At 50.7% G+C, this 25,837-nt stretch overlaps 2 protein-coding genes across 4 annotated transcripts; one reads left to right on the top strand and one right to left on the bottom strand.

The window, feature by feature from the left end:
• Positions 1-328: 328 nt before the first annotated feature.
• Positions 329-10,153, bottom strand: LOC128918814 (kelch-like protein 31). Its single transcript, XM_054223485.1, is given in 5 exon segments — positions 329-2,968; positions 4,402-5,096; positions 5,098-5,620; positions 8,476-8,527; positions 9,927-10,153. Coding segments are annotated over 3 exon segments (1,929 nt in total). The 5' UTR covers positions 5,599-5,620; positions 8,476-8,527; positions 9,927-10,153; the 3' UTR covers positions 329-2,235.
• LOC128918813 (elongin-A-like) lies at positions 9,325-25,235 on the top strand. Of its 3 annotated transcripts, none has more exons than XM_054223484.1 (11): positions 9,325-9,488; positions 15,461-15,517; positions 16,159-16,277; positions 17,103-18,318; positions 19,607-19,721; positions 20,093-20,248; positions 20,688-20,785; positions 21,071-21,251; positions 21,789-21,900; positions 22,233-22,384; positions 22,965-25,235. In XM_054223484.1, exons 1-11 carry the CDS (start codon positions 9,417-9,419, stop codon positions 23,024-23,026), a joined length of 2,340 nt encoding a protein of 779 aa, XP_054079459.1. In that variant the 5' UTR covers positions 9,325-9,416; the 3' UTR covers positions 23,027-25,235. The 3 variants fall into 3 exon arrangements, with proteins under 3 accessions (XP_054079459.1, XP_054079458.1, XP_054079457.1); XM_054223483.1 differs by lacking the exon at positions 9,325-9,488 and adding an exon at positions 9,628-10,053 and having other exon boundaries at positions 20,096-20,248; XM_054223482.1 differs by lacking the exon at positions 9,325-9,488 and adding an exon at positions 9,633-10,053.
• The last annotated feature ends 602 nt before the right edge of the window (positions 25,236-25,837 follow it).

The raw sequence follows: 25,837 nt of genomic DNA, 5'->3' as shown, positions 1-25,837 counted from the left end.
GGTACTGGTGAGGTTCCTGAGCTGAGATTCAAACCTGGTGCCACAGGCAAGGGCTGAGATGAGCCAGCAGAAACCCCTGATCCATGCTACTTCCCTGGGTGGTGTGAGTGACCTCGAGAACCTGTACCTGCAGCTGTTAGAGTTGTTTCTACGCCACAGATTGTGGGGTGCTCTAAAAGTCTGTGCAAATCCTGAAGCAATTATATTGGATGTGCTTAGAATGTAGAGGATGAATCTTGAATGGTTTGTTTAAAAGGTTTCAGGAGTGTGAATTTACCCTGTTGTAATTACACAGCCAGACAGTTTTGCCCTGCAGAAGAATGGTGTTTATTCTTAAAAAGAGAAAATTCTTTGTGGGAGAACACGGCTCACAAAAGTGGAGTTCAGCAACACCTCTGCCTCTAGTGTTCCATCCTCTCCTGCATCTTACAGTAAAAAAATATAATAAAAAAATCAAGGAACAAACTCACTTTCATCCAAATCTGTACATGCTCCATTAGTGATTGTGCAGTGTTGTCTCATACACCGTTCCCTTGTCAAGCAGGTTGGAATTGTAAATCAGGGGAGGTTGCCAGTGCTGTTCAGGATGGAGCCCACTCCAAAATGCACAGGGCAGCATGTATTGCGTGTGCTAAAATGCACAGAGGAAAGTAGAATTTGAACAGAAACGATGTTCTGCTTTGGTATAGCTTTATGCTTGATGTGAACTCTTAACTGAGATAGTGAATTCTGGGAGAAAAATCAATACCTTTATGTGAACTCTTAACTACTGCAAGCTGCTCAGTTTTGCTGAGTTGTGAAAGGAAGTGAAAACCAGCCTGCTTTGCTGAAGCTCTTGGCATCTTCATGGCATGTTGGGTTTCCCTTGAGGGGCTCAGGGTCTTCCTGGGTGCAATTTCACTGTGCTGTGCAAAAAAGACTAGAAGAAAACCGAGAGTGCTTGCTTAGATGCTTGGCAGCTTGTAGCTGCCGTGGCGTGAGACGCAGGTGATGAGCCCATCTAAGATCACGTGTAAATGTGTTCCAGTAACAGGATCTGTTACTAGGAGATGCTGGCCTCAGCTTGTGACTATCGTGTGATGTCTGGTAATGGCCATGGGCTGGAGATGAGGAAATAACCACCACCTTCTCTTGCCTCCTGCTCATCACAGGTCCTCACTGTATCTTGGATCTGCCAGGGCAGGGTTTGGAGTTTTGTGGTGTGGTTTGTCCTGATGCATTCAGCCCAAAAGCCCGGGTCTGCTCTGCAGTGCTCTAAGGGGGAGTCTGCAGTCCCTGTGCCCTCTGAAAGGGCAGCCAGGGTTTTAATAAAGACTGGTAACTGTCTCCTGTCTCACTCAAATGCAGTGACAGGGAGGGACCCTGGGCAGTGAGCAAGTGCTTGCCCCTGGAAACTCAAGTTTCCTAATCTTTTCTCCTTTTACAGGTCAGACACTGCTTTTACAGTAATGGGGAAGCACTGAATTGAGTTCAAAACCAAGCTGTCAGCTTGATGGTGTGAGTAACAGAACCTGGCTAGGAATATATCTATGAGAGCTCCTTGGTTTGGATGTGAAGGGCTTCTGTTCCAGCTGATACTTATTTTCAGGGCACCATTTGCCTCTGAAATCTGGAGACTCATAGCATCCTTAGGCGCTTCCCTGATTCCTTCTGCTTGAACTAGAGGGAGAGCAAGAGATCTTGGTGAGTTGCTCCAATAGTTCTCTTCCTTGCTATCAAGAATCACATGGTCTGAAAGTATCTAGCTTCAGTGAGTAAATATTAAATGCCTTTCCCTTGAACAAATGCTACACGAGCAACAGGGTCTGTTCTAGACCTGTCAGTTTCTTGTACCTAATACCAATACTCCTGTTGTTTTGAAAGTGTCTCACGATGCTCTACAGTAGAATTTCTCCTACATTATTCTGGGGTTTTTTTCTTCTTTTTTTTTTTTTCCATTTTTTGCAGTCCACAGTGCAATACTGTACTGCAGGCTGAGGAGAAAAGCTCTTCTGTCCTGCTTGCTTCAGTGTTTGCCCCGCTTTGAGCAATCTCTGCTTAAACTGAGGGATGGAGGTGCACGCAGCTCAGAATACACTTTCCTAGAGCCCAAAACTTGCCATGATGGAACAAGAGCGTTTGAGACTTGTCAGTGACTCCAAACATCAGCGTGTCTCCCCATCCAGCTACCCCACGCTCCTCAGCTCTGTCTCCTTCCCCAGCTGCTGGCATAAGCCATGTGGCACCCAGGGCTCTTTACGTGCTGGCTGCTGCCGAGGCCACAGAGCTGGCCCGGGACCTGGAGCTCGGGGAGCGTGGGAGGATGATGGTGCAGCACGAGACACCCACAGTGGCCTCAGGGAGGTTCTCATCCTTGGCCCACTCGTTGAGATCAGGATTGTAGCACTGCACACATTTCTGATACCTCTTCCCACTCTCATTCCAGCCACCCACCAGGCACAAGCGCCCCTCCAGCAGAGCCACCCCGGCCGTGCTGACCCCTGTGGGCACGTGTGCCATGTAACTCCACTGCCCTGTGAGTGGGCTGTAGCACTCCACAGGCATCACGTCCACCCGCTCACCCTGGGGACCCAGCTGGCTCCCACCCAGCACATACACTCGGTTGGCCACAGTGGCCGCGCAGTGCCAGCCCCGGGGGGTGCCGAGCCTTGCCTGCTCCCTCCAGGTGTCAGTGCTGGGCTCATAGCAGCACACGGTGCGGGAATAGGCATGGCTGATGTAGCCACCAGTGACCAGGAGCTTGCCATCGATGATGGTGGTGGCATGGCAGCAGCGGGGCGTCTCCAGGCTTGCCTTGCTCTGCCAGCTGTTGGTGGTGGGGATTTAGCACTCGACAGATGCCAATGCGCCCTCGGCATTTCGCCCTCCGACAGCGTAGAGTAGCCCGTTGCAGGCGCTGAGGCTGAAGTGTGTCCTCCTGTGCTGCATGCTGGCCAGGTGCAGCCAGGTGTTGAAGCGTGGGTCGTACCTGGGGAATGAAGGGCAGGTCTGTCTATCCAGGACTAGCATCAGAGCCGTGGGGAGAAGAGGGGCCTGCCAAACATCTACCTTTGGAGGAGACAACTCATGCTCTGGAAGAGCCTCTCTGTCTTCTCCAGCAGTAAAAAAGCATCTGGACAGGCAGCGCAGATGGAGATGATGGCACTGCACAGGACTGGATCCTATCTGTGACTGCTGGTGTTGTTGCCACTCTAACTCTTGGGATGGCCCACCATTGCTCCTGCCACCACAAGCTCCAGCCTGGCTCGGAAATGGCAAGTGCTGCCAATCTGAGGTGTTCCCAAGCACCATCACTGTCCCAAGACGTTGGAACCTGGCAGGTAGAAGAGGACCTAGGCACAGGTCTTCCCTGACCACCCTGCCAGGCCAAAGCCAGGCATGTGATAAGAAGCCGGCTCCTTGTGTGCCCACAAGATGGCAAAGGGAACTGGAACTGCTGTGTCCCCAAAGCGATGCCACAGGGACTAAGGCCAGGCTGGGAAAGGTAGATAAGATATTGACCAGAAATAGAAAGGAGACCTGCCAGTGGGTCCCTGAAACCTCACTTGACGCAGGAGACAGAGCCCAATGACGACTCCTAACTGAGGGATGGTGATCAGGGGCTGTGACAGGCTGGCCTCAAGCAGTGCCAACAACATTGCATGTGGAGCCTCAGGTGGCAGAGCAACCGGGAAGTTCAGGTTTAGTTTGCAAACAAAATACTTCATGTCAGGTTGCCATGGTTGTTACTCCTTTCTTTGAATAGTAATCCCTTGGCGATCCAGTGACAGATTTATGGGGATTAAGGAAAAAAAACTCATAATTTAAATGATGAAGAGAGAAACGGAGGCAGAGAGAAGAAAACCTGAAGGGCAACGGTAATCCTACAGATAGTAAATCTACCTTAAAATGAATCCAGACAAAGCAGAGGCAGGGTTGAGGCTAGCACTGGCTGGAGGAACAGCCAGAGGCTAAAAGGGGAGCTCCCCAGAGTAACAAAATGGGTTACTGCTAAATCATGAGGGCTCCCATTTCTCCAGGAGCCTCACAGTTTCAAAGAGGCCTTGCCCTGCCCTCATCCTGCACCAGTGCTGTGCGCTGCTGTAGGATGTGGGCAGCACAGCCCAGGCACCAAAGTCCTCGGGGAAGCCCAGGCTGGGCTCAAGCAAACCAAATCTCTGGAAGTGGTTTCCAGGTCTCGTGTCTCGCACTCCAGCACCCTGTACAGGGCCTCGCTGCGTTTGTCCCTCGCTGGCAGCGTTATCCCAGAGGCCAGACCTACCTCCAGGTTACTGATAGCAAAGAGGAACCTTTCTGACGCGCTTGTCCCTCACCCCCTGGGGGATGCTGGAGCACACGCAGACATGGCACAGCTCTGAACCCCTCCCCAGGGTCTGCGTGGCCAGGGGGAGCCTGTCTTACCTGTTCAGGCTGCTGACAGCATGCTTGGCCTGGTTCCTGGCATCATTTTGGTCTTCACCACCTGCAATGTAGATGAATCCATCCATCACCATCACACACTGGTTAAAACTTTTCGCCAGCATCTCCGTCAGCTTGTTCCAGTTTCCCTCTGCATCCCTGTAGCTGATCTCCCTGCTAAGAGCATTCTCGGTCAAAGCTGTCCGACCTCCAACTGTGACAAGCACCCTCTGGCCTCCCCGTATCCTGGTTCTCCGAGATTGAAGGCTGTTTTGCTGGTGGGGGAGCAGGTGGTAATTCATAGCATCCACAAGGAGCCTGTGGCACTGCGGGTCTTGCATCATGTGTGGCACAGGTTGCACATGATTGACCAAGTCCGGAGCTGAGATTGTGCCGAATCGAATGTTGCTCAGGAGGTCAGCAGCATACCGGACCCGTTTTGGGTCAAACTCCAGCCACTTGACAGCAATCTGGAAGGCTGCAACCTCACTGGGTATCTGCAGGCCATCATCCATCAGCAGCTCATTGATCTGATCGAAGGGGAGTTTCATGAACTGGTCAGTCTTGGAGAACTCCAGGAAATTTTCCCGGATGAATTTCCATGTGGCGTCTTTCACCTGGTTGAGGCCATAGGTGTCTGAGATGTTGGTGATATATACGCAGTTCTCCACGGCCATCTCCCGAACGAGGAACGAGGAAGTTGCTGCACATGTTCAGCAGCGCCGGCACCTGCAGCTGGGTGGCCGCAGCGATGGTGCTGCCAATGGTGTACAGCGAGAGGCTCAGCTTCCCCATGTAGGCATACGTGATGACAGTGGTCACGCCCAGTGGGGACACGTTGTGGAGCTCCACTTGGTGCAGTGGAGGGTCTCTCTGCAGCAGGTGGTGAAAGTACTCACTGCAGGAAGCCAGGACGAGTTTATGCACCTCGAAGGACTTCGTTTTGGTGGCAATGATGAGATCACAGAGGAACCGCTTCTGGCGCATCTGGTTCATCCCCTCCAGAAGGCTGGCTCCATGGTCCGGCGCTTCAACCTCTGTGGCCGTGCAGTGCAAGCCGTTGGACCCACTATCGTATAAACTATTCAAGTGATTGAGGGCTTTGACATCTAGCAAAGCATCTTCCACCATCACTGTGGTGACGGATGCATCCTCTTTATTCACCTTGGGCTTCTTGGGGGTTTTCTTTTTGGATGCCATCTTGGTAGGATCAGAATGGGACCTGGTGAGAAAGAAGAGGTGAGAAGCCTTCTAGCAGCACTACAGGCGCCCTTTTTCTCTTTAAGACATTTCAGTTAAGCAAAGGAAAAACTCCCACTGACTCAAATACTCTTTGGGTCAGGCCAAGGGAAGGATGGCAACTGCCCTGTATCCCTCTGAGCTCCGTTAAAGGCATTGAGGGCTATGACTGCGAGAGGGGATCCTCAACTCTCAACCAGTACCAGCAACTTTGCTGTTTTAAAAAAGGACTGGGGATTTTGAGTGCTTGCCTTGGGAAACTGGGAGCACCCACTGGTTCCTGGGGTGTGTGGCTGTGCTCAGCTCTGGTGTCTGGGGTGACACGGACTCCAGGCGGAGTGAGGTGGCAATCGCAGGGTATGTTTCACCTGACTCAAGTGCACGTCAGATGGGGTGAATCAAATCCCAGCAGCTCTGACAGAGGATCCCACACGGAGATGAACCCCAGCGCTGCAGGATCACATAGAAAAGGGTGTTCATTTCCCCCTCAGCCCCTTGGGCATGGCAAGGTCACCAGTGGTATCAGCTGCCCTTTGGGGTGACCAGTTCAGAGTGCAGGTGAAAGAGGAAAAAAAAAATCAACAACAACAATCCATCTTTTGAATGTTCCCAAATTCCAGCTTGAAACTCCAGTCTGAAATGCAGCAGTGACCTCAGATCCTCTGAGGGAGCTCGGAGCAGCCAATATATGAGGGAACAAATCTGCCAGCCAGAAATTGCTGTTACTGCGCTGTCTCACATATCTGGGTACTGTTTATTATGCTTGGCCATAAAGATCAGGTTTCTTGGAACTGAGTAATCAGCTCGTATTTAGCACCAGGCAAAGAAGAAGGGGGACTTTATGAGACTTCAGCAAAAATATGGAGAAGGGAAAAGTTTAGTAAAAGTCCCTGCCAGGAAAGAGGATTCAGGGCTGAGCCCGAGGGGAAGAGCAACAGTGCCGGCCTGGCTGAGCTCAGCTGGCCGGGAGGAGCTGAGGGAGCAGGGACAACACAGGCACCCACAGACCCTACTCTCTTTTGGCTTTGCACAAAAGCCAAGAGGATTCAGGAGAAAAGTCCCAGGCACTTGAGCCATCCCTGGTATTGTGGCATTTCATGGGCCTACCCCAATGTACACCACCGAAGGACCATCTATCATCGTGTCATATCCTGGAGCAGGTGTCAGTCCTTCTGAAATCAGAATGCAAATGCCCTTCTCTCTGTGTGTTTGGATATGAAACTCTTTCTGATACCCAGCTCGGGCTTGGGAAAAGGAACTGGGATATACGCTTCCAGAGCAACAACACTGTGATGTTTCCAAACATGCATTTTGTTCAGTCTATCTATTCTCCAGGAAAATTTGCAGTTTCGCCTTTTCAGCTGATTTTGAAGTGACAATATAAGTTAAATATTGGAATTTCCCAGGAAATTAAAACATTTTTCCAGGCCTTCTATCCAGATCCCTCAAGGGAAGAGACCTATATCTCTTTGAGATATGATGCTGCAAGAACCTCCTTGCTGCCGAACAAACCCAAAAAGGAGCAGGAACTGTCCTGAAAGGAGGTGGCCGTCCAGCTGCCCCAAAGCTGAGACTGGTCCCAGCAGGATGGGTGCTAGGTCGAGGTCTGCAACCTGCTGGGGCAGGAGGTTTAGCCTCGTGAAATAAGTGACCTGGGTGTCAGCTCTCACTGGGCTGTGCTGAGGATCTGCCCGATTCCTTCTGCTCCCTAGATTGCCTTGATTTTGTCCTTTTTTTACAGAAACAAGCACAGTGTCTGCAGCAACCCACTGTTTCTGTCCATAAAACTGCCAACCCCCTTTCAGGGGCTCCAGATACCATTTTAGAGAGATGACACCAGTGCTCAGCAGCTCCTCCGGGCCTGGTATGGAGCCCAGCATCACATTTGGGCAAGCTGATCTCTGAAAGCCTTCTCGCGTCCTTCTGGAAAGCCCAGCAATGCAGCTGGCTTTCTCCATCCCCCGTCCACCCCACTCAGGAGTCAAGGGGGGCAACTGTCCTGGGGTAAAACAGAGGTCTTCTAACTGCCTTACACTTCATACAAGTACAATGGAGTTACGAGAATTTTTGGGCTCATGTTGATGTCTGTGGAATCCTGCCTGTTCCCTTTGGGCACCTTTGACAGACTCCAATTTGAAGCACGTGTTCATTTTATTCCAGTGTTTGGCTGCAGGAAAGCAGGGCAACCTTTACTACCTGCAGTTAATTTAAAATGGGACATCGTTGCTGCTTGTGACTGAAATACCACTGTAGAGACTTGAAAGGGATATTTTTCTTACAGATTAATCCTGGCTCCTGGATTAATCTGGGGAGCTGGAATGGTTTGAAGAGATTTCAAAGGGCCCAGACAGAAAGGAGGGAAGACAGGGCTTTTTTCTAGCTGTTTAAACTTCTCTTAAAAGACCATAGTTGTCCTCACATCTTTTCAGTGCTGCTAATCTCAGCCCTGCACCATATTACTGAGACGAGAGCAAAGCAGGACCTATACTGGTTAATACTGTGTCTTCAGGAAGTTATGGCAGGCTTATTTTAATATCTAACCAAGCAGACTGAGTCCCTCTCCTTCACCTACCGGTGCCCCCAGCCCTGAGTTCAAGCAGGGTCTGAGTCACAGCAAACATCGAACTAGCCTGGAAAACTACCTGGACACTGCAGCTCTGGGCACTATTTTGTTGCCAATAATTCCTCCAGCCCCATATTAGAAAACAACAAAGTCGCTCCCCATGCCGTTATTTCCATTATTCAGCAGTTCCCGTGCCCCATGCAAGGTCTCCTCAAATCCTGCTTGGTGAGCCCTGGTGCTCCATGACTCATCTACCGCCTGGGTCTGCTCCTTACCTTGCTGTTAAGGCCAGTTAGTCCAAGGGGAAGCTCTGACCAGCACAGGGCTCTGTAGATTGAGAGACAGAGACCCTCAACTTTCTCCACGCAACATCCTCCTCCCTCCTCTCCCCTTCCAGCCAGCTGACTGCTCTCATCACTTCTACATATACAGCAGGCTTTTGGGGTGATGTGAGGACAGTCGCCCTCAGCCGAGTCCCGAGAGACATGGAAAGGGCTGGATTCAGGTAGCACTGCTCCGGCCAAGTACATCGTCACAGCCAGCGACAAGAGGAGGCAGTAAACCAAGGGCCGGGCATGGCCACTGTTAAGGGAGAGGCAACAAGGAGGCAACCAAAGGCCTAGCTCCACTCCAGAGGGGCTCACGAGGGCATTTGGGGAAGAGCTGGGGGTTAATCGCCCTCCTGATGCCTTCCCCACTATCCTGAGTGAGCAGAAGGGGCAGCAGTTTCGAGCCCCCAAGCCTGAGGAGCCCCGGCCTGGGCAGCTGCGGCCCCACTCAATTTGCCTTTGGCCACAAATTAATCTATAAACCTGCTTTACACCCACTTGCAACAGCCACGGTAGAGCCGTTGGCCATTGGGAGGCAACGGGAATGGTTATGAAGAGACATTTGTCTCAGGAAAGGCTGTCCTGACCACAGTGGGGCCGGAAATGCCACCCCTGCCCCAGTGGGGGACGTCCATGGCGGCCGCACTCCCCACAGCAGCGCCTTGCCAGCACGCAAGATGGCGCTGCCCGCCGCCGCTGCCCGGCCCCAAAATGGCGTCCACTGACTTCTGCCCTCATCCGCTATGGCCGTCACCGCTCGGGGTAACGTCAGCGCCGCTTCCGTTTCCTCCTGCCCTCATCCAAGATGGCGGCGGCGGCGGCGAAGCGCCGTGTGGCGAGGGGGCGGTGAAGCCGCTTCCGCCGCCGCGGCTTGTCCAGCAGTAAAAATGGCGGAGTCGGTGCTGGAAGTTGTGGGCAAGCTGCAGTCGCGGCTGGCGGGCAGCTCGGAGCCCAAGAAGGTGACGGGGGTGGCGGGGCGACCGGGGCTTCCCCCTTTCCCGATGCGGACGGTGCGGCGGAGCCGGGCGTCGGGAGGGCCCGGGCCACCCTATGAGGGGCGCGCGGAGCGGGGCCGGGGCGGGCCGGGCCTGGCCTGGCCTGGCCTGGTCTCCGCCGGGTCTCCCCTGAAGTTTCTTGCCCGGCCGGGGCCGCGGTCCGTGAGGCGAGGCTGGCTCCGAGCCGCAGCAGCAGGGCAGGCCCGGGGGTTGTCCCCGGTGGGGGCTTTCCGGGGGCAGCCGGGGCCTATGAGCCCAGGCTGGCAGCAGCGTGGGAGACCCTGCGCGCTGCTGCCAGCCTGGGTTCGTAGGCCCCGGGAGGCCCCACCGTGTCGCCTCGATGGGGTCTGGTGTGAGAGTCAGGCAAGCGGGCAGTGGGAGAACTTGCCGGAAGAGTCTTACCCTGGTGACGTGTTCGTGGTGGAGGAGCCGCAGTCCCCGGTGTGGGCCTGGGCGGGGAGGTGTCAGGCACAATCCTGCCCTGGGACCGTGGCAAGGCCACCGGGATCGCTGGGGAGTTGGGTTTGGGGTAAGAAGTTGCTGAGTTTTAACTCGGCCCCTGGCGTGGGTTCCCCCTGTGGCCTTGGGGAAGGTGCTTGATGCTTCTCACCCGTCTCCAGGAGGGAACGTGGTGGCTGTTGAATCTGCTGGCCGTGGCAGCTGTGGCTGAGTGGCTGCCATGTGCGCACTGCGCTGATCTGCGCTGGTGCTCGGGTCTGTTCGGGGACATTTGGCTGCGCCTGTTGCTGGCAGCAACTCTCCTGCTGGGCACCAGGGCTCTGAGCTGTTTTTTCAGCTGAAATTTGGAATGAGGGTTGAGCTGAGGTGTGGGCCCGCCACGTACTGTTATTTCACTCTCTAGGCTGTCATGTTTTATAGAGAGAGTGTCTGTTATATTTCCAGGTGTTTTTTTCATGTTTCACTTCACTCAGAGGAGGCAGTGAGGGATGTGCAGCCTCTCTGCACTCAGTTAGTTTTGTTTAACTGAAGCAAACACCCACAGAACCGCTCACTTTCCAAGACCATGCACTGCCCATGAGGAAGGATGGGTCCCGAAGTGTTCAAGTGCTGGCCCTCTGAAAGGGAGGCCCCTGTGCCCAGCTCCGGCCTGGCTGGGGAGAAGTGGTGGGGGCTCTGGTTCCTTTTTTCTGCCTCTCAGCCAAGACCAGAGCAGGGTTTAACCTGTGGACCCAAAATAGAGCTGAGGGACAGCTGAAGAGTCAATTCCAGGGTCTCCATGGTGCTGGGAGTACATGCAAGACTTCCCAGCTCAGCATGCTGCGCACAGAGAATTAGTGCTCCCATTTCCTGACCCTTGCCTCAGCTTGGGGCAATAGCTCTTGTCTGTGTGTCTTGGTCATCGTAAGTTGTCAGGCACTGGTTGCACAGGCTGACTTCTTCTCCAATAACCTTGCAATGTTCAGTCCTTTCTTTCTCTGTTCATCCTATGCAGTTTTGCAAGGGGAGGGAGAGGTGGGAAGCATTCGCAGGCTGTTCCTAGCTAGGGTAGTGACTTTAAAACATTCTCCTTCCCCAGCAGAAAGATGCCATGACATGTGCTCTTCCTATTTCTGATACCTTCTCAACAATATCCGTGGCAGTGTTAGTGTTTCTAGGCTTGAATTTAGTTGCCTTTCCATCATCTTGATAGATTGTGAATCTTCTGAGCACCTCCCTATCTCAGAAAATGGCTTTTGGCTTTTCTGCTCTAACTGTTTCCACTACAGTTCTGTAGCAGCTACAGCTTTACCCTGTCAGCAGGACAAATCCCCGGCACCTCTGGGTGCTACCCATATGTTGCACCATTTCCAGTCTGGTTTTCTTGCCTTGTCCTTTTGAAATGTTTATCAGTAATGTGAAAGAAAAATATTTGGCCAGTGTCATGTACAACTCTGTATTGCCTTGCTGAAAGGTGTCAAGTATTAATATTTTCTGGGGTTGAAAATTGGGCTGCTGGCCCAGACATGCATGAGTGAAACTATGGACACCCCTGTAATGGTTTGGAAACGGTCTCTTTTTCTCCAGCAGAGAAGATACAAACTCTGCTGCAGGACTGGAGGAAAACAGAGGGTAAGGAAAACATGAACAGGAGAGTGTCTTCACGGAGAGGATGGGGCCAGGCTGTGCTGTAGTAATTTGATATTAACGTGTGTTGTTAGCGTGGTAACAGTCTGGCTGACTTCTTTTAGAAAAAGAAAACCATCCACCCATCTTAAAACTGTATTGTAGCTGGAAATAAGCAAAGTTTTTATGCTTTGTGGCTGATTGACTGAAACTCTGCCCTACGCTGGGGGGTTTTAGAAAAGCTTTCTGGTATGTATTTCATCTGGTGTCTAGTAAGTTACAAGCCTCGTGTTTCCTGTCTTCAACCTGATTCCCCTTTTCTCGTCAAACTTGTAGGATCTCAGTTGTTTCTGCGCTAAGCTGCCAGATTTGAGTCTGCTTGGCTGATTTCGGCTGAAGGCAGTGGGGAGTGTGCCCTTGTCGCCAAGAAGGCCAATGGCATCCTGGGCTGCATAGGGAAGACTGTGGCCAGTAGGTCGAGGGAGGTCATTCTTCCCCTCTACTCTGCACTGGTGAGGCCACAACTGGAGTACTGTGTCCAGTTCTGGGCTCCCCAGTTCAAGAGGGACAGGGAACTACTGGAGCGAGTCCAGCGTAGGGCAACCAAGATGATTGTGGGACTGGAGCACCTCCCTTATGAGGAAAGGCTGAAAGAGCTGGGACTGTAGCCTGGAGAAGAGAAGGTTGAGGGGGGACCTGAGTAATGTTTACAAGTACCTAAAGGGTGGGTTTAAGGAGGACGGAGCCAGGCTCTTTTCAATGGTTCCCAGCGACAGGACAAGGGGCAATGGGCACAAGCTAGAACATAGGAAGTTCCGTTCAAATACACGGAAAAACTTCTTTACAGTGAGGGTGACAGAGCACTGGAACAGGCTGCCCAGGGAGGGTGTGGAGTCCCCTTCTCTGGAGATTTTCAAGACCTGCCTGGATGCAGCCCTGAGGGATGTGCTTTAGGCAGTCCTGCTCTAGCAGGGGAGTTGGACTAGATGATCTCTAGAGGTCCCTTCCAACTCTGAAGATTCCGTGATTCCGTGATTCCGTGAGTATGGCATCAGCTTGTTTTCATAGGAAATACAGATTAGTACCAGTTCTTAAGCCTCGCTGCATCGGACTTGTCTCGGTCCGCAAAGGTTGCAAGTGAAGTGGTCGAGGCCAGGCTGGACGGGACTTTGGGCACCCTGATCTGGTGGGAGGTGTCCCAGCCCATGGCAGGGGGGTTGGAACTAAACGATCTTTAAGGTCCCTTCCAACGTGAACCATTCTATGAAGCGTGGTTTTGCTGTGTTGTACAAACACAGCTCCCAAATATATTCATACTCACATGTTGCCAGGCTGTGTGCCCCGTGGACAGCATTGATAAGCACAGGTTTAGATGTCTTAGATTGTCAGATAAGTGCATTACTAATGAGGCAGGTAACAAAAATGCCTTGTTTCCTGACAGCATCATTTTGAGATTTACAACGTGGTTGGGAAGTCTGCTGACCTCAAACTGTTAGCATTTCTAAAGAAGGTGCAGGTGTCAAAGCTTAGTAAAGTGACATTTAGGCAAAGGTATGTGTTTGGTGACCTCTTGAAAAGACAGCTCTTGTTTTTTGTTAAGATGTGTGAAGTTTTCCAGCCATGGACTGCAGTGGGTGTGGAATAAGCCAGTTCCCCGTGGGACATGTTTTGGGTCAAATGTGTGGATCCCCTGGTCTGAAACCATGCTTCCCCTGGTGATACAAAATCCTGAGACGAGCTGCAGAGAATAGGGCTTTTCTTCTTGGAATTCAGCCCTGAAGGCAACAAATAACAAAAGAGGAAAAAGAGCTGTCGAAGATGCTCCAGTGGGGTGTAGCTCGAAAATGATTGGGAGGCTTTAAGGACAGGCTAATGAGTTTTCCCTTGGTTCTTACTCTCACGGTGGGATTTGTAAGCTGCGAAATAGTCTCTCTGGGAAGGTAATCAGCTAACAGAGACACCGTTGTTTTAATATTACCCTGTTTTACTCTTTTTTCTGTCCAGTACAAGATCCATCCTTCTTCCCCTCCCTTCCTGCCCTCTCCCAAACAGCGCTTTCAGGCACACTAGTCCCAGCCCCTGCATTATCAATGCCTGAAGGATCTTGGCATTCCCGGTGGGATCCTGACCTGAGAGCTCTGGCATGCCTTGCCGTGGCAGTGGGAGGGGAGGCAGAAGAGGTGGTCTGTGTCTCTACCTCTGCTGCTTCTAGTCAATGACTGCGCTTGCCAGTGGCCTTCTTGAGCTGCAGCGCTGGTGAAGTAACGGTGGTTCTAGAAACTGAGAGGATGTTGGCATTTTTAGCTCAATTCTCTTTTTCCCCCGTTTTGTTTCCCCGTTGATTGAGGTAGGTGGTGGAGCATGTTACCTGCCCCAGACCCTGTGAATCCCGGGGTAGACTCTGCATTAATGTGAGCCTGGAGTTGCCGGGACAGAGGGCTTGCAGACCCGGTTAGCTGTGGTTACAGCACAGCCAGAGCTATTGCATTCCCCCTCCACAGCCTGTCTCAAGAGCGCTGAAACACACTGTTAACTGTTGGTATCAGTGTTTTGCTCTTCCAAAACCTTCAGTCATGGCAATGAATTCCTATATATAATGAAGGTGGGAAAGTGGTTTTTGGTGAACAAAAACTGTCTTGTGGTTCTGCGTAAGCTAGATGAACCCTTGTCTCTGTGTTGAGGAGTATTTTGTCTCTGAAAATAATAGCACTCTTCCAATAGGTTAAAAGAACTTATTTCCTTCAAAAGGAAGGAAACCTCCAATCCTCTTTGATCCTTGCACGGTGGAAGTTGAGGGCGATTGGAATAGCTTAGGCCGACAGTGCTGACTTGAGCATGAGTACCATGCTTTAAAGAGCAGATCTGGACGAGGGACAGCCCTTTGTATGGCATATAGCACAGCAGTGCTGAACAAAGCCCGGGCTGTATAGGGGCTATAATAATGGGAACGCTGACGAGGCTGGTCTGTGCTATAGCTGAGCTGTGGGAAATAATGTGAGGGGCAGCGGTGTTGTTGGATGTGTGCTGCCCTGCACTGTAACTAAGAAGTCTGTAGACATCTTGGTGACGCGCTGCCCCAAACCACCTGCGTGACAGAGATACAAGTACATCCGCTTCACCCACAGCCCCTCACTGGGTGCAAGTCGGAGAGGGCTCCTCTTCCCTCCCTGGCCTGTGGAGCAGCTGTGTGCTCTGGCAGGGCCTTGCTTGGCAGCATGTTTGTGGAGTAAAACAACGCTTTTCACTGGTATATGGTGAACAGAAGTGAAAAGAGTAGGGTGAGAAGCAGTGGTTGTGGAAGGGATCAGTTGCCTTTTCAGCACAGACTGTAGTTGAAAGGAGAGAGACTGTCAGCAGCACTGACAGAATGTAGGTTCTGCAGGGGAGATATGGGTTCCCTCTTTGATCTTTAAGAGCATCTAGAAACCTTTCTTCCCTCTGTGTCTAGCTTGCAGAACTTCAGAAAGGTCTTTTAATATCCTTTTTCCCCCTTTTCTCAACAAGTGCTGCAATTCTCGGCACCAGCTTCTGAGACTCTCAAGCTTCTGAGTCCTTTCTTCCACTTGCTGTGCAACAGAGTTGTGTGTGTCTGTTCCTGATACTTTAAGCCAAAGGCAAGTTGCAGTCCTCTCTGAAGAAAGCACTAATAATTGAATGCGTTTTAAGATTCTTAGATGGGCCCTTGTAGGCAAAGAGGTGATAATTTCCTTACAGTTGTCTCTCATGTTCAGATTCTCAGGAACTTGATTAGGAGCAAGACAGCAGCTATCTGCCACTCGGATCTTTCTAACAAGCTCTCACGCCATGCAGTATTTTCTTCCTTTCTAATCACAGTCTGTGGTTCAGTATGACTTTCCTTCTTGTCTCTGCAGCTGCTGAGAAGTCTGAAGAGGCTTTCCGAGTTGCCCATCACAGTTGACGTTCTTGTGGTAAGAGCTGGGAAATCTCTCCCACTTCCCTCGTGTCGCTCAAGTCACAGGATAACTGTTTGCCCCGGCAACGCTGCTTTCCTGGGCGGGGATGGGGCCTGTTGCCTCGGCCACCTGCTACAGCCCGGTGTCACAGGCACAATTGCAATGTGGTTCTAGAGGTAAAAGGCACGGGGACGGAGCGTGTCAGAGCGAGTGAGAAGCCTTGGAGGACTGTTTGTCGTCCTCGCTTCTTCCAGAAGCTTCACGCTTGACTGAGATCAGAGTCGGAGCAGTTCCTGATGCTAATAGAATCGAGATAAAGTTAAGAAGTGCTGATCCTGACAATTATTAGTGATTTCTGTCTTCAAACTTACCCACAGTCATGGTAAATGCTAACTTGGGTTATTGTTATAAATAATTAATGTTTGCCTAAGGCAGAGTTAAGTCGTCTTTGTTTTGCAGAACTGTAGTAAATGCTATAATGGCTACTGAAAATGTAATCTATTATATGGGATATCTTTGCTGTTAGATCGAGGCAGTTTATTTCTAGGTGGCAGGGATAGGCAGCAGGTTAACTTTATTCACTCTGTAGGAATTTCATCAGAGGTGAGAATGCTGTGTGTTTTGCTAAGATGTCATGTCTGGGCTCTTTCCTGAAGGAGACGGGTGTTGGGAAGACTGTGAACAGCTTACGGAAACACGAGCTGGTAGGAGACTTTGCGAAGAATCTTGTAGCCAGGTGGAAGAAGCTGGTGCCAGTGTCCCAAGAGGCAGAAAGGTAAGTGAACCTGTTTGGTGATCTTGATGGGTAAACTATGTTCTATTTTTGAAGTGGGGGTGATAAGCTTCTCTGAAGAAGGTAATAAAAGTGAAGGCTCTGGCAACGCTAGTGAGACAAGCATGCTAACTCTGCGTGGCGTTTTTGCCTTGGTTTGGCAGAAACTTTCTGCCTCTGGCTGCAGAGCGTTGGCCTGCTGATGGCCACAGTTTTGCGTGAAAGTAGGGGCCGATTTTCAAGAACATGCAGTTTGATGAAGAGATCAACAGCAGAGGCCAGCAGAGTGCCTTCAATAATGCAAGAGATGCAGTCTGCTTGCTTCCCATGTTATGATGCTGAAGAGAGGAACTTGTAGGCCTAAGTAAAGGAAGTGGCTTGCTTTCAAAGAAGGCTTTTATGTGCAAAAATCCTACAGCAACTGAAAGTTAATGCTAGACAGCATGTTGCAGTAACAAAGCTGTGTTGAAGGCAGCAATGAGATCATTTAGATATGTTTCCCATAGACACCACACAACCAGGAGCGTGTAGGCATGGAGAAGTCTCTGTGCACATCTGTCTCCACTTCCCAGTGAACTGTGAAATCTCTAGTCCAAATAAAAATGCTTAATGAATTCCTGCACAGTTTCTAAATCCCTGAATGTTGCTGTGTCTGAGAGCATTAGTGGTATTCTTGCCACAAAACTGCCAAATACAACCTTAGTCTTCTGTAAGAGGTTCCCATCCAGGAGATCCATGGCCAGGGGCTCTTTTTCATTCATATTGAGAAGTTTTAGTCTAACTACTTCTTTCCTTTTTTTTTCTTTTTTTTTGTTTTGTTCTCTTCAGAAATAACCTAGATTCTGAGGACCGTGACTATGAGAGGAGCAGCTCAAGCAAAAGACATCAAGAAGCCTCCCTCAGAGAGGATGAGGAACCTGACCAGGAGTATTCAGAAGCCTTCCAGCCATCTTGCAGCCAGTCCTATAGCCCAGCTCATAGGGAAAAGAAGTCCAAAAGGTATCCTAGGCCTGAGAGAGCCCACGAGACTTATGGCTATAGCAGCCAGGAGGGGAAGGGTTGGGGCAGATCGTCCCCAGTGCTCTCTTCAGATCAGGAGTACTCAGACTATGGACAAGCTGTGTCACCTGAGCCAAATGAGAGCCCTCAGGATATGTACACAGACCCTTATGCCTCTGAGGAGCAGGAAGAACCGACAGTATTTCGTCGGAAAGCCAGTAAAGGCCACAGTCTTCAGGACAAGCTGGGGGCAGGCCGAGAGAGGAACTCTGGTGAGTTCTATGACAAAGGGAACGTGAGTCAAAGCAAAGAGCACAAGCCTTCTCACAAGAAGCAGCAACTTGATGGCAGAGGAGAGGACAGGACGTCTGCCTTCAGCCCAGAAAGATTGCACAAGACCTCTTTTAAAGAGCAGCTCCGAGAAACCCCCATGGCAGGAAGCAGCAAGGAGAAGCAGAGGATGTCAGATGGCACCAAGAGGGAGAAGAACCGAGAAAGTGGCATCTCCAGAAAGGAGAAGTCGCACATGTTGCCACACGTGGAAGAGTCTTCGGACAACCATGTTAAGAAGCAAAAACATCGGGACTCTGAAAGAGGCAAAGTGGAAAAGGCCAAGCCGAGCCTGGAGACCTCTAGCACAGAGCGGGAGAAACGGAAAGCTGACAGTGACTCATCCAATAGGATTAAAGAAAAGGGGGCTTCTGGGAGCTCAAAATCTACAGAGGGGAAGCGCAAGTTCTCTGATGTGGAGAAAAAATCGATGGGCTTTTCCTCCAATTTTGGGGAGGGGGAAGCAGAGGATGAATTTGAACAACCTACAATGTCCTTTGAGTCCTACCTCAGCTATGACCAGCCCCAGAAAAAGAAAAAGAAAGCGGTCAAACCGTCTATGTCAGCTGGGGAGAAAGACCAAGGGCACAGCAAACAGAATGGATCCAAAGCCAGTACCAACAGCTCAAGCTCGAGTCAGAAGAGTCTAAGCCACAAGCGAACAAGTGAGAAAAAGGCAGAGAAGGAACCACCAGAGGCTCCTAAACCAAAGAGGGTAAGGTTCTGAAGGTGAACCAAGAAGGTGGGATCAACTGCTCTCGGTCCTCTGCGATCTGGGGCTTCTTGGTTTTCCCCTTGGAGGTGCTGGCTGTGTTCCGCATCAGGCTGCGCTTGCTGTGTCTCACTGGTATCTAGGTCTGTGACTCCTGGTTCCTGCTGGGAGACACTGTGTGTTTCACATGGCCTGTGCCGCAGGCGTCTCTTTGTGCTGTTCAAGTGTAAGTCTGCTGGAAAAGTGGGGGCGTGGTGGGGGTGGTGGGGAAGAAATGCAATAGACAAAACCCAATTTATTCAAAACTGGTAAAAGAGAACACCTTCGGCTAATACGTGTATGAAAGCATATTGGACATGACATGGACATATTGGACATGGACATGACATGTTATCATGCAGAATATCTTTAGATGTGAGTCAATTTAGAATCCAGCTTAATAGGCAGTGCATCTCCACCTGCTAGTAACGTTCACATATCTCTCCTATCGAGTATTTATGTGTCTCTAAAGCGTACCTTTTTTTACCGTATCTGTATTGCAATTTTGTTAACTAAATCTGTTAGACTCCAGAAATGGGTGAGAAAAGGGAGAATTGGTGTTAAAATGCAACTTATTTGAGAAGACAGACCTTTTGTGAAAGCTTGAAAAACGAGCACTGTTTCTCTATATATTGATTGCCACATGTGTGCCAGGGTGTTGTGTCTAAATAGGGGCTAATATGTAAAACTTTGACTGCTGAATCTTTTTCCTCAACTTTGAAGCACTTTGCTCCTTAAAAAATGTTTTTTGTAATCTTAGCAGCCTTTTAAAATCCTGCTTTGCCATGCATTCTAATAAGTGCCTCATATCCAAGTTTCAGATTTCCCCCAGTTTGGGAGGTTTCTCTCTCCACCACCACTGCAGAGCTTTTTGTAAGAGGTGAGGAGGAGGACAAGAGGCAGAAGGAGTAAATGAGTGTTTGAGTAAATGAGTTCTTTGCATTGTTAATTTGCCTTGGGTTCTTGCTGGAGGCCTTCAGCGCTGAACCTTGTAGGTTAGAGACGTGGATGGCTCTTACTGGAGGGAGCTGAGTGATTCTGATCCCAAATTTTGGCTTTATATTGAAAGCTTAGACAGAGCCACAGTAATGTGGCAGAAGGGCAGGCTCTCGCTGAGGCTATTTCCTGGTGTGCGCTGATCAGCGTTGAGCGGCTTCTTCAAAATATCAAACAAAATGCAGTTCAGCACTGTTTGTACGCTGGCAGGATGTAACTTTCTCATCTTACTTCCATGCACATCGTCTCCTTCCAGATACTTTTAGATGTGGTCCCAACGTTACCAGACATCCCACTGCCGCCAATCCAGGCCAACTACCGTCCTCTTCCTTCGATCGAGTCCATCACCTACTCCCAGACGAAAAGGAAAGGTGTGTTGGGCAGGCAAATAGGTCTGAAATGGGCTGCAGCCACTGTTTGTGGGAGGGAGGGGATGGTGGCTGGGTTCAAGTCTTTCTGTTGTGGTCTGGCATCCTGCCTGTGATGCCCAGAGCCTGGGCTTCAGACAAGCGGTGGCTTCTCTCCCACATGCTGTAGCAGAAATGAGGAAGATCCTTGCTGACCCTGCTGGAGGCTTGGGCTTTGGACTTGCCCTTCCCAAACTAGGTTGTGGGTCTCTTGGAGAAGCCTCGGCCCTTTAGGTTGCTTGTGGGGGACTCTGATTTGTGTCTCCTGTGCCATTCCTGAGGCTGGGCTCTTCTTTCCTCTATTCCCTTCTTACTCCAAGTCTTTCACTTTACAGCAGTGTCCTCACCGGTTGAAGAGAGTGAAGCAGGCTTCACAGGCCGTCGGTTGAATTCAAAGATGCAGGTGTATTCAGGCTCTAAAACTGCCTACCTCCCAAAGATGATGTCTCTGTATCAGCAGTGTATCCGAGTCCTCAGTAACAACATTGACTGTAAGTACCCTTCCTCATCTGTCTTAAAGTCACGTTGCCATGCAGATATACTGCTGTCTTGGTACCTTGTTTGTATCTATCCCAGCAGCATTGGGCTGGGAGCATGTGAATGGTTAGTTGCCCCCTTGTCGCTAACTAATATGGGGCAGATCTCCCTGAAAGCTCAGGTGCTGCAGCATCGGCAGCTAGCATGCTTTCAGGGAGGGCTCAAGGACTGGAAATAGTGGTAAATGGAGCCTTGTGCAGGCGCTGCTTCACTTGCAGAGACTGGTGCCTGATGACTCACTAGAGCTATGGCACCTACGGTTCCTTTCTCCTTCCCCTCGTCTTGTGTAGTGGTGTGTAGCACTGCGGTGCTTTCCACTGCATTCAAGGAGTCAAGGCCTTTCCTTGGTGTAGAAGGAGCAGGAAAAATACTCTGCATTTTGCTTCTCTCTAGCGATCTATGAAGTTGGCGGTGTCCCTTTCTCAGTGCTGGAGCCAGTATTGGAGAGATGCACCCCAGAGCAGCTGTATCGCATTGAAGAATGTAATCATGTGAGTTTCTGGGCCTGGGGAAGGGCTGGTGACACGTGGGAGTAACGTTCCGGCCTCACCTGCAATACCTGAATAGTCAAGAACAGCGCTCTTTAGAACAAGAGTTGGCCTTTGCTAGTCCTGAGTTCCTGCAGTTGCCATCTGCCCCTCTCTTGCTTCAAGTTGGTCCCAAAGCTGCCTTGCCCTCGGTGGTATTCTAGTGCCACTGGTGCTAGGCAGTGCTGAGGGAGAGAGAGAAATGACGGTGTCAGGGGGGATCCCAGCTTACGCGTGGGTTTGTTTCAGGTCCTCGTTGAGGATACGGATCAACTATGGCACAACCACTGTCTCCGAGACTTCAAGAACGAGAAGCCAGAAGAATTTGAGTCCTGGCGGGAGATGTACCTTCGCCTTCACGACGCACGAGAGCAGCGGCTGCTCATGTTAGCACGGAACATCGGCTCAGCTCACGCCAACAAACCCAAAGGTAAGGTAGGGCTGAATGATGAGAGAGGGGTCTGGGAATGCTGCCTCGGGGACATCTTTGTGTGGGGAAGGACTTCTGGAGTGGCTGGTTTAAATCTAGTCCAATTTAGGAGTTGCTTGACATTCTGTTCTTTATGTGGTGGCCTCTGCTTCTTGGCTTACCAGGCTCTAGACTTCATGCATAGTGCTGTTGATGCAAACTAGCCACAGCAGTATTTTACAGCAAGAATGTGTAGGGCTGCAGAGGCACCTCCTCTTCTGCTTGAGTGGCTTCTCTGTGCTGGGGTTGAAGAACACTGGGGTGGGGAGAAGCATTCCCGCTCTTTTGGCGAGAGTAATGAGAACTGCTGACCTGATCAGTGTGATTTCTCACAACTCATGTATTGACTGCAAGCCTTAGGGAGGAGGCCGTTGCCTGAGCTTTGAAATGGATGGACTGGGGAGAGGTAGTTGGACCTTGCTGTAATAAGACAAGCACCGAGGAGCCTCCTTTATCATAAGCTGGATCTAAGCAATGTTTCCTTTTGGTCTCCTACAGGTCGAGTTGCCAAAATGGCATTTGTGAACTCTGCAGCAAAGCCCCCTCGGGACGTACGAAGGAGGCAAGAGAAGTTTGGAACTGGAGGAGCTCTTCTGCCAGAGAAGACCAAGTGAGTGTTTCTCAGGAGGGCTTGCTGTTCAGGGCCTCTTTTCCTTTGGACTCCTGCCAGTTCCCTGTGAAGCTCTGTGTCCTGGCAGGATCGGATACCGTGTGTCCGGGAGGTCCTCTTACAGGGAAACTTTTAACTGTAATAGCCTCTGTCTTGCTGGGAATCATGGAGATCCTGGTCACTGATGGTTCCATGTGGTCTCAGCCATGCTGCTGTTAACAAATGTGGCTTCTATCTGAAGAATTGGATCAAACCACAGTGAATCCTTTCCTGAAATGGTGATGCAATTTTCATGAAATGTTGATGCAGAGTCTGTCCCGTCTGTGTTTCAGAATAAAACCAGTCCTATATACATCCAGCAAAAGCCACGCTCGTGTGAGTGAGGAGCAGTCCTATGATGGGCCCAGCACCAGCAGTGCCCACTCTGTCCCATCTTCAGCTAGCACCTTCTCCTCCTGTGACCCCAGGAAACCACCGGTGAAGAGTAAGTACAAACTGCAGAACATCTGTCTCATCTCCTAGAGCTCCTCCTTTGCAAACGCCTGAATCTGCTGTTTCTGCTGCAAGAGAAATCCTGTCTCTGCAGGAGGGGTGATGTTGGCAGCCTCTCTCCTCTCCCTAAGGAGAGGCTAAAGGCTGTTCAAAGTCCTCACACAAGAAAAAGCAGAGGGAAACAGCCGATCCAGCTGCCTGCTCAGTGCCGACTGTCTCAGCCTGTCCTAATGGTACGGGTGAGGCAGGAACCCTGCCTTTTCCCTCCTGCTGTCCTGTGTCTGCCCAGCTGTTGGGAACCATGAAATTGTCCTGCACCTCCCTTGGGAAGGAAGCAGGGAGAGTTTCACCAGAGATCTGTGTTCTTGCCATGCAGAAAGCTGAGTGGGCTCTCCCTGGTCTGTGACCTGAGAATACGATAGGCTGTGACCAGAGAGCACATGCTTACACCTGGCTTGCTTCTGCTTTGCCAGGGCTGCGGCTTGGAATTGCTCTCTGCTCCTCTAGTCAGTGGCTGCTGCTTTCACATGAGGGGTTTTTAGTTGATTTTCTTTTTTCTTTTTCTGTTGCAGAAATTGCACCCATGATGGCAAAGACTATCAAAGCTTTCAAAAACAGGTTCTCTCGAAGATAAGTTTGCAGTGCAGACCTGGGACTTTCCCTCTCGGGGACAAGTGGCACTGCAGGGGGAGAAGGTCCCCAAACAGCCCTTTTATTTGGACTCTTTGGAGGCTGCGGCTGCTGGGAGAAGCTTTGATCTGCACAAGATGACAGCACAGTATTTTATCTTTTATTCTGGTCCCTTTCTCAATGTCAAGCCCTCCTCTTTTGCCCCACCCTTAACATCCTGTTTCTAGCTTTGTCATCCATCAAAAGAAGAGTGTACAGAATCTCTCGACGCAAGAAAATGTGAAGTCTTGGCACCTGCTGAGAGTGGAAGATCTAGAGACTATTTACTATTTAACCTCTTAATAAATTATAAAATGGTTTTAATTAATATTTTGCCCCTCTATCCCACTGGTATTATTTATGTTGCTCCCAGTAGGCTCTCCCCTCACAATGCAGTATGAGGGCCGGCCTGTCTGTGACTGGAGCTGTCAGGAACCCACGTGTCTGAGTGGACACTGTGTGTCATGGGACTCTTTCCTTGTGATCTGGTACCTGCTGGGCCCAAAGTCCCACCTGGACCCTCTCGGACAGGTTGGACCAGTGGCCCGTCTGCTCATCGATCCTTTGGCAAGTGCATCAAGTCCTGAGGCTTTGTGCTCTCCTCATGTATGTTCATAAAATCTTAGCTCTTGACCTTCTCTCTGCTGTTACTGTAGGTCTTGTACAGATGCTTACGTTGTTATGCAGGGATGCCAGGAGCCACTGGGGACTTGTTCTCTGCTGCTGTTGTCTTCTGCTGGCTACCGGGAATAAGACTCCAAGGGGTTTTGGAGAAATCTTACTGTGCACCAAGTCAAATTTTAACTTTTTTTTTTTTTGAGAGAGGGGACTTTGTCCGCCTCTGAAATTCAAAACAGTTTTTAAATATCAATTGTTTGGAGGCTCTAGCTGGAGAGCACAGCTTCCCTGTACCCTTGACCCTTGGTACGTCTCTATCAGGGAAGGTCATCTTGGACTGCGCATGCAGGTTCAGAAGGGGTACACATGGAGCGGGGAGGGAGGAAGAGGACACCCCCCTCACCAGCCAGATCAGCCGAATCAATGCTGGCGATCCATGGGGTGACAGATGTTGCAGCCAGATCGCCCTCACGTCCAAAGGTTGGATCAGATGATCCTTGAGGTTCCTTCCAACCTGGTATTCTATGATATCAATGGAGGCATTGGTTTGCCTCACTTGGGGGAAAGAAGGAATCCTTTTATCTTGTTTTCTGTGTGGAATTGGGAAGGAATTACTTCCAGTTTGGAAGCTGGTGCTTAAATCCTGTCTCTTCCTTGTACGTTTTCCTCTGCCCCATCTTTGGAAAAAGCAAGGATTTTAGTCTTTGAACCTGAAACCAATTGACTGCCGTCGGAGGGAAGCGAATAAGGGAATGTGGTTTGTTTTTAACATGCGCGTACTACATTGCAGGAATTCAAAAAGCTGGGTTGTGCTTGGTGTCTGCAGAAGTGAAGGTCTGAAAGAGCGTGTGATGTGGCCCAGTGGCTGGGGCCGATGGGGTTGGTGGAAGTGTGAGGAGGTGCCCTGGAGCACAGCTCCACTGGGGAGGTCGGAAGACCGAGTGCTGGCCGAGGGGTGTGATTTCAGGTGGAGTTGCTGAGGCCGCAGCCAAGAGTGGGGAGCCGGCACCACGATACACTCGCTATTCAGTGTGAAGCTTTGTTGTGATGAGCGTTTGGGCCTGCAGGTCACATCTGCCTCAAAAGGGAACTCATCCAGAGGTGGTGCCAGGAGAGGACAGGCCTGGGCAGAGCCAGGCCGTGTGCTGAGGGAACCGGGCTCTCTGTTAGCGCTCAGAGGTCCGGCTGGGTCGTAAAGGGGAGACGTTCTCCTGCTGCAAGCCATATTGGCTGCTCTAGGCTCGAGAAAAATCCCTGTAGGTTGCTGCTTTCTGTGGGTTTCTTTCTTTTTCTCCTCTTCTTTCTTTCCACCCATTCTGAACACCTCTCTGTTGTTTATTTGGTCTGTTCTTGCCTTCTTTTGGAGGTCTTAGACAAATGTTCTCAGACTTTGATGTGCTGTAAGTTTGTTCCAGTCCCGGATGCTTTCATGTTACCGTGCAGCATTTCGGTGTGTGTTGTACTGTAAAATAATGGCTCCTTACTCTTGCATTTTTTCTGTATTTAATTTAGCTGTATTTTTAATTAGATAACAATATATTATTTTCTGCTGAGCATTGTGCCACCCTTTATTTCTCCTCTGTACTTGGGGCAGGGGCAGAGGGGAGGGAAGGGGAGTCTGGCATCGTGTTCAGGCCCCAGTGGAGCCTTGAGCAAAGGGTCTGGGTGAGACCCGAGAACCATCTTGGGCACTGCTCAACTGCCCCTTAGTTAATCCTACAGCCACGTACTTGAGTGTGGGTATTCCCCACAGCATTGCTGTTACAGGGTCATTTACTTTGCTTCCCTGCGCAACCTCTTTGCTCCAGGCTTTGCCACCTATGTTTGTATTTTAGCAGAGCTGGGTAGCAGGAAGGGAGTACCGAGAGGGTCAGAGTTTTGAATGGGCTCCGCTCTGCACTGGGCGGGTCACGCTGGTGCTGGGATCGATGCCACCGCTCTCCCTTCCCTCCCCTTCCTCGGGCTCCAACACTGGAATTGTGCTGAGGGACGAGCTGGGCCCCAGTCCTCGGCGGGGACAAGCAGAGGACACAGACTGAGCACAGCCTAGGGACACAGTGCTCGCTTGGGGCTAGGGGTGATGCGTGTTCCATGTGTCCCTGCTGCACTGCAGCCAAAGGAGCTGGGCAGAGCTGCCTCTGCCCCCGTGGCTGCCCCA

Source organism: Rissa tridactyla, chromosome 18, assembly GCF_028500815.1.
Source record: "Rissa tridactyla isolate bRisTri1 chromosome 18, bRisTri1.patW.cur.20221130, whole genome shotgun sequence".
Lineage (NCBI taxonomy): Eukaryota > Metazoa > Chordata > Aves > Charadriiformes > Laridae > Rissa > Rissa tridactyla.
The sequence above is the reverse complement of the archived record's forward strand: the minus strand, read 5'-3'. Positions and strand labels throughout refer to the sequence as shown.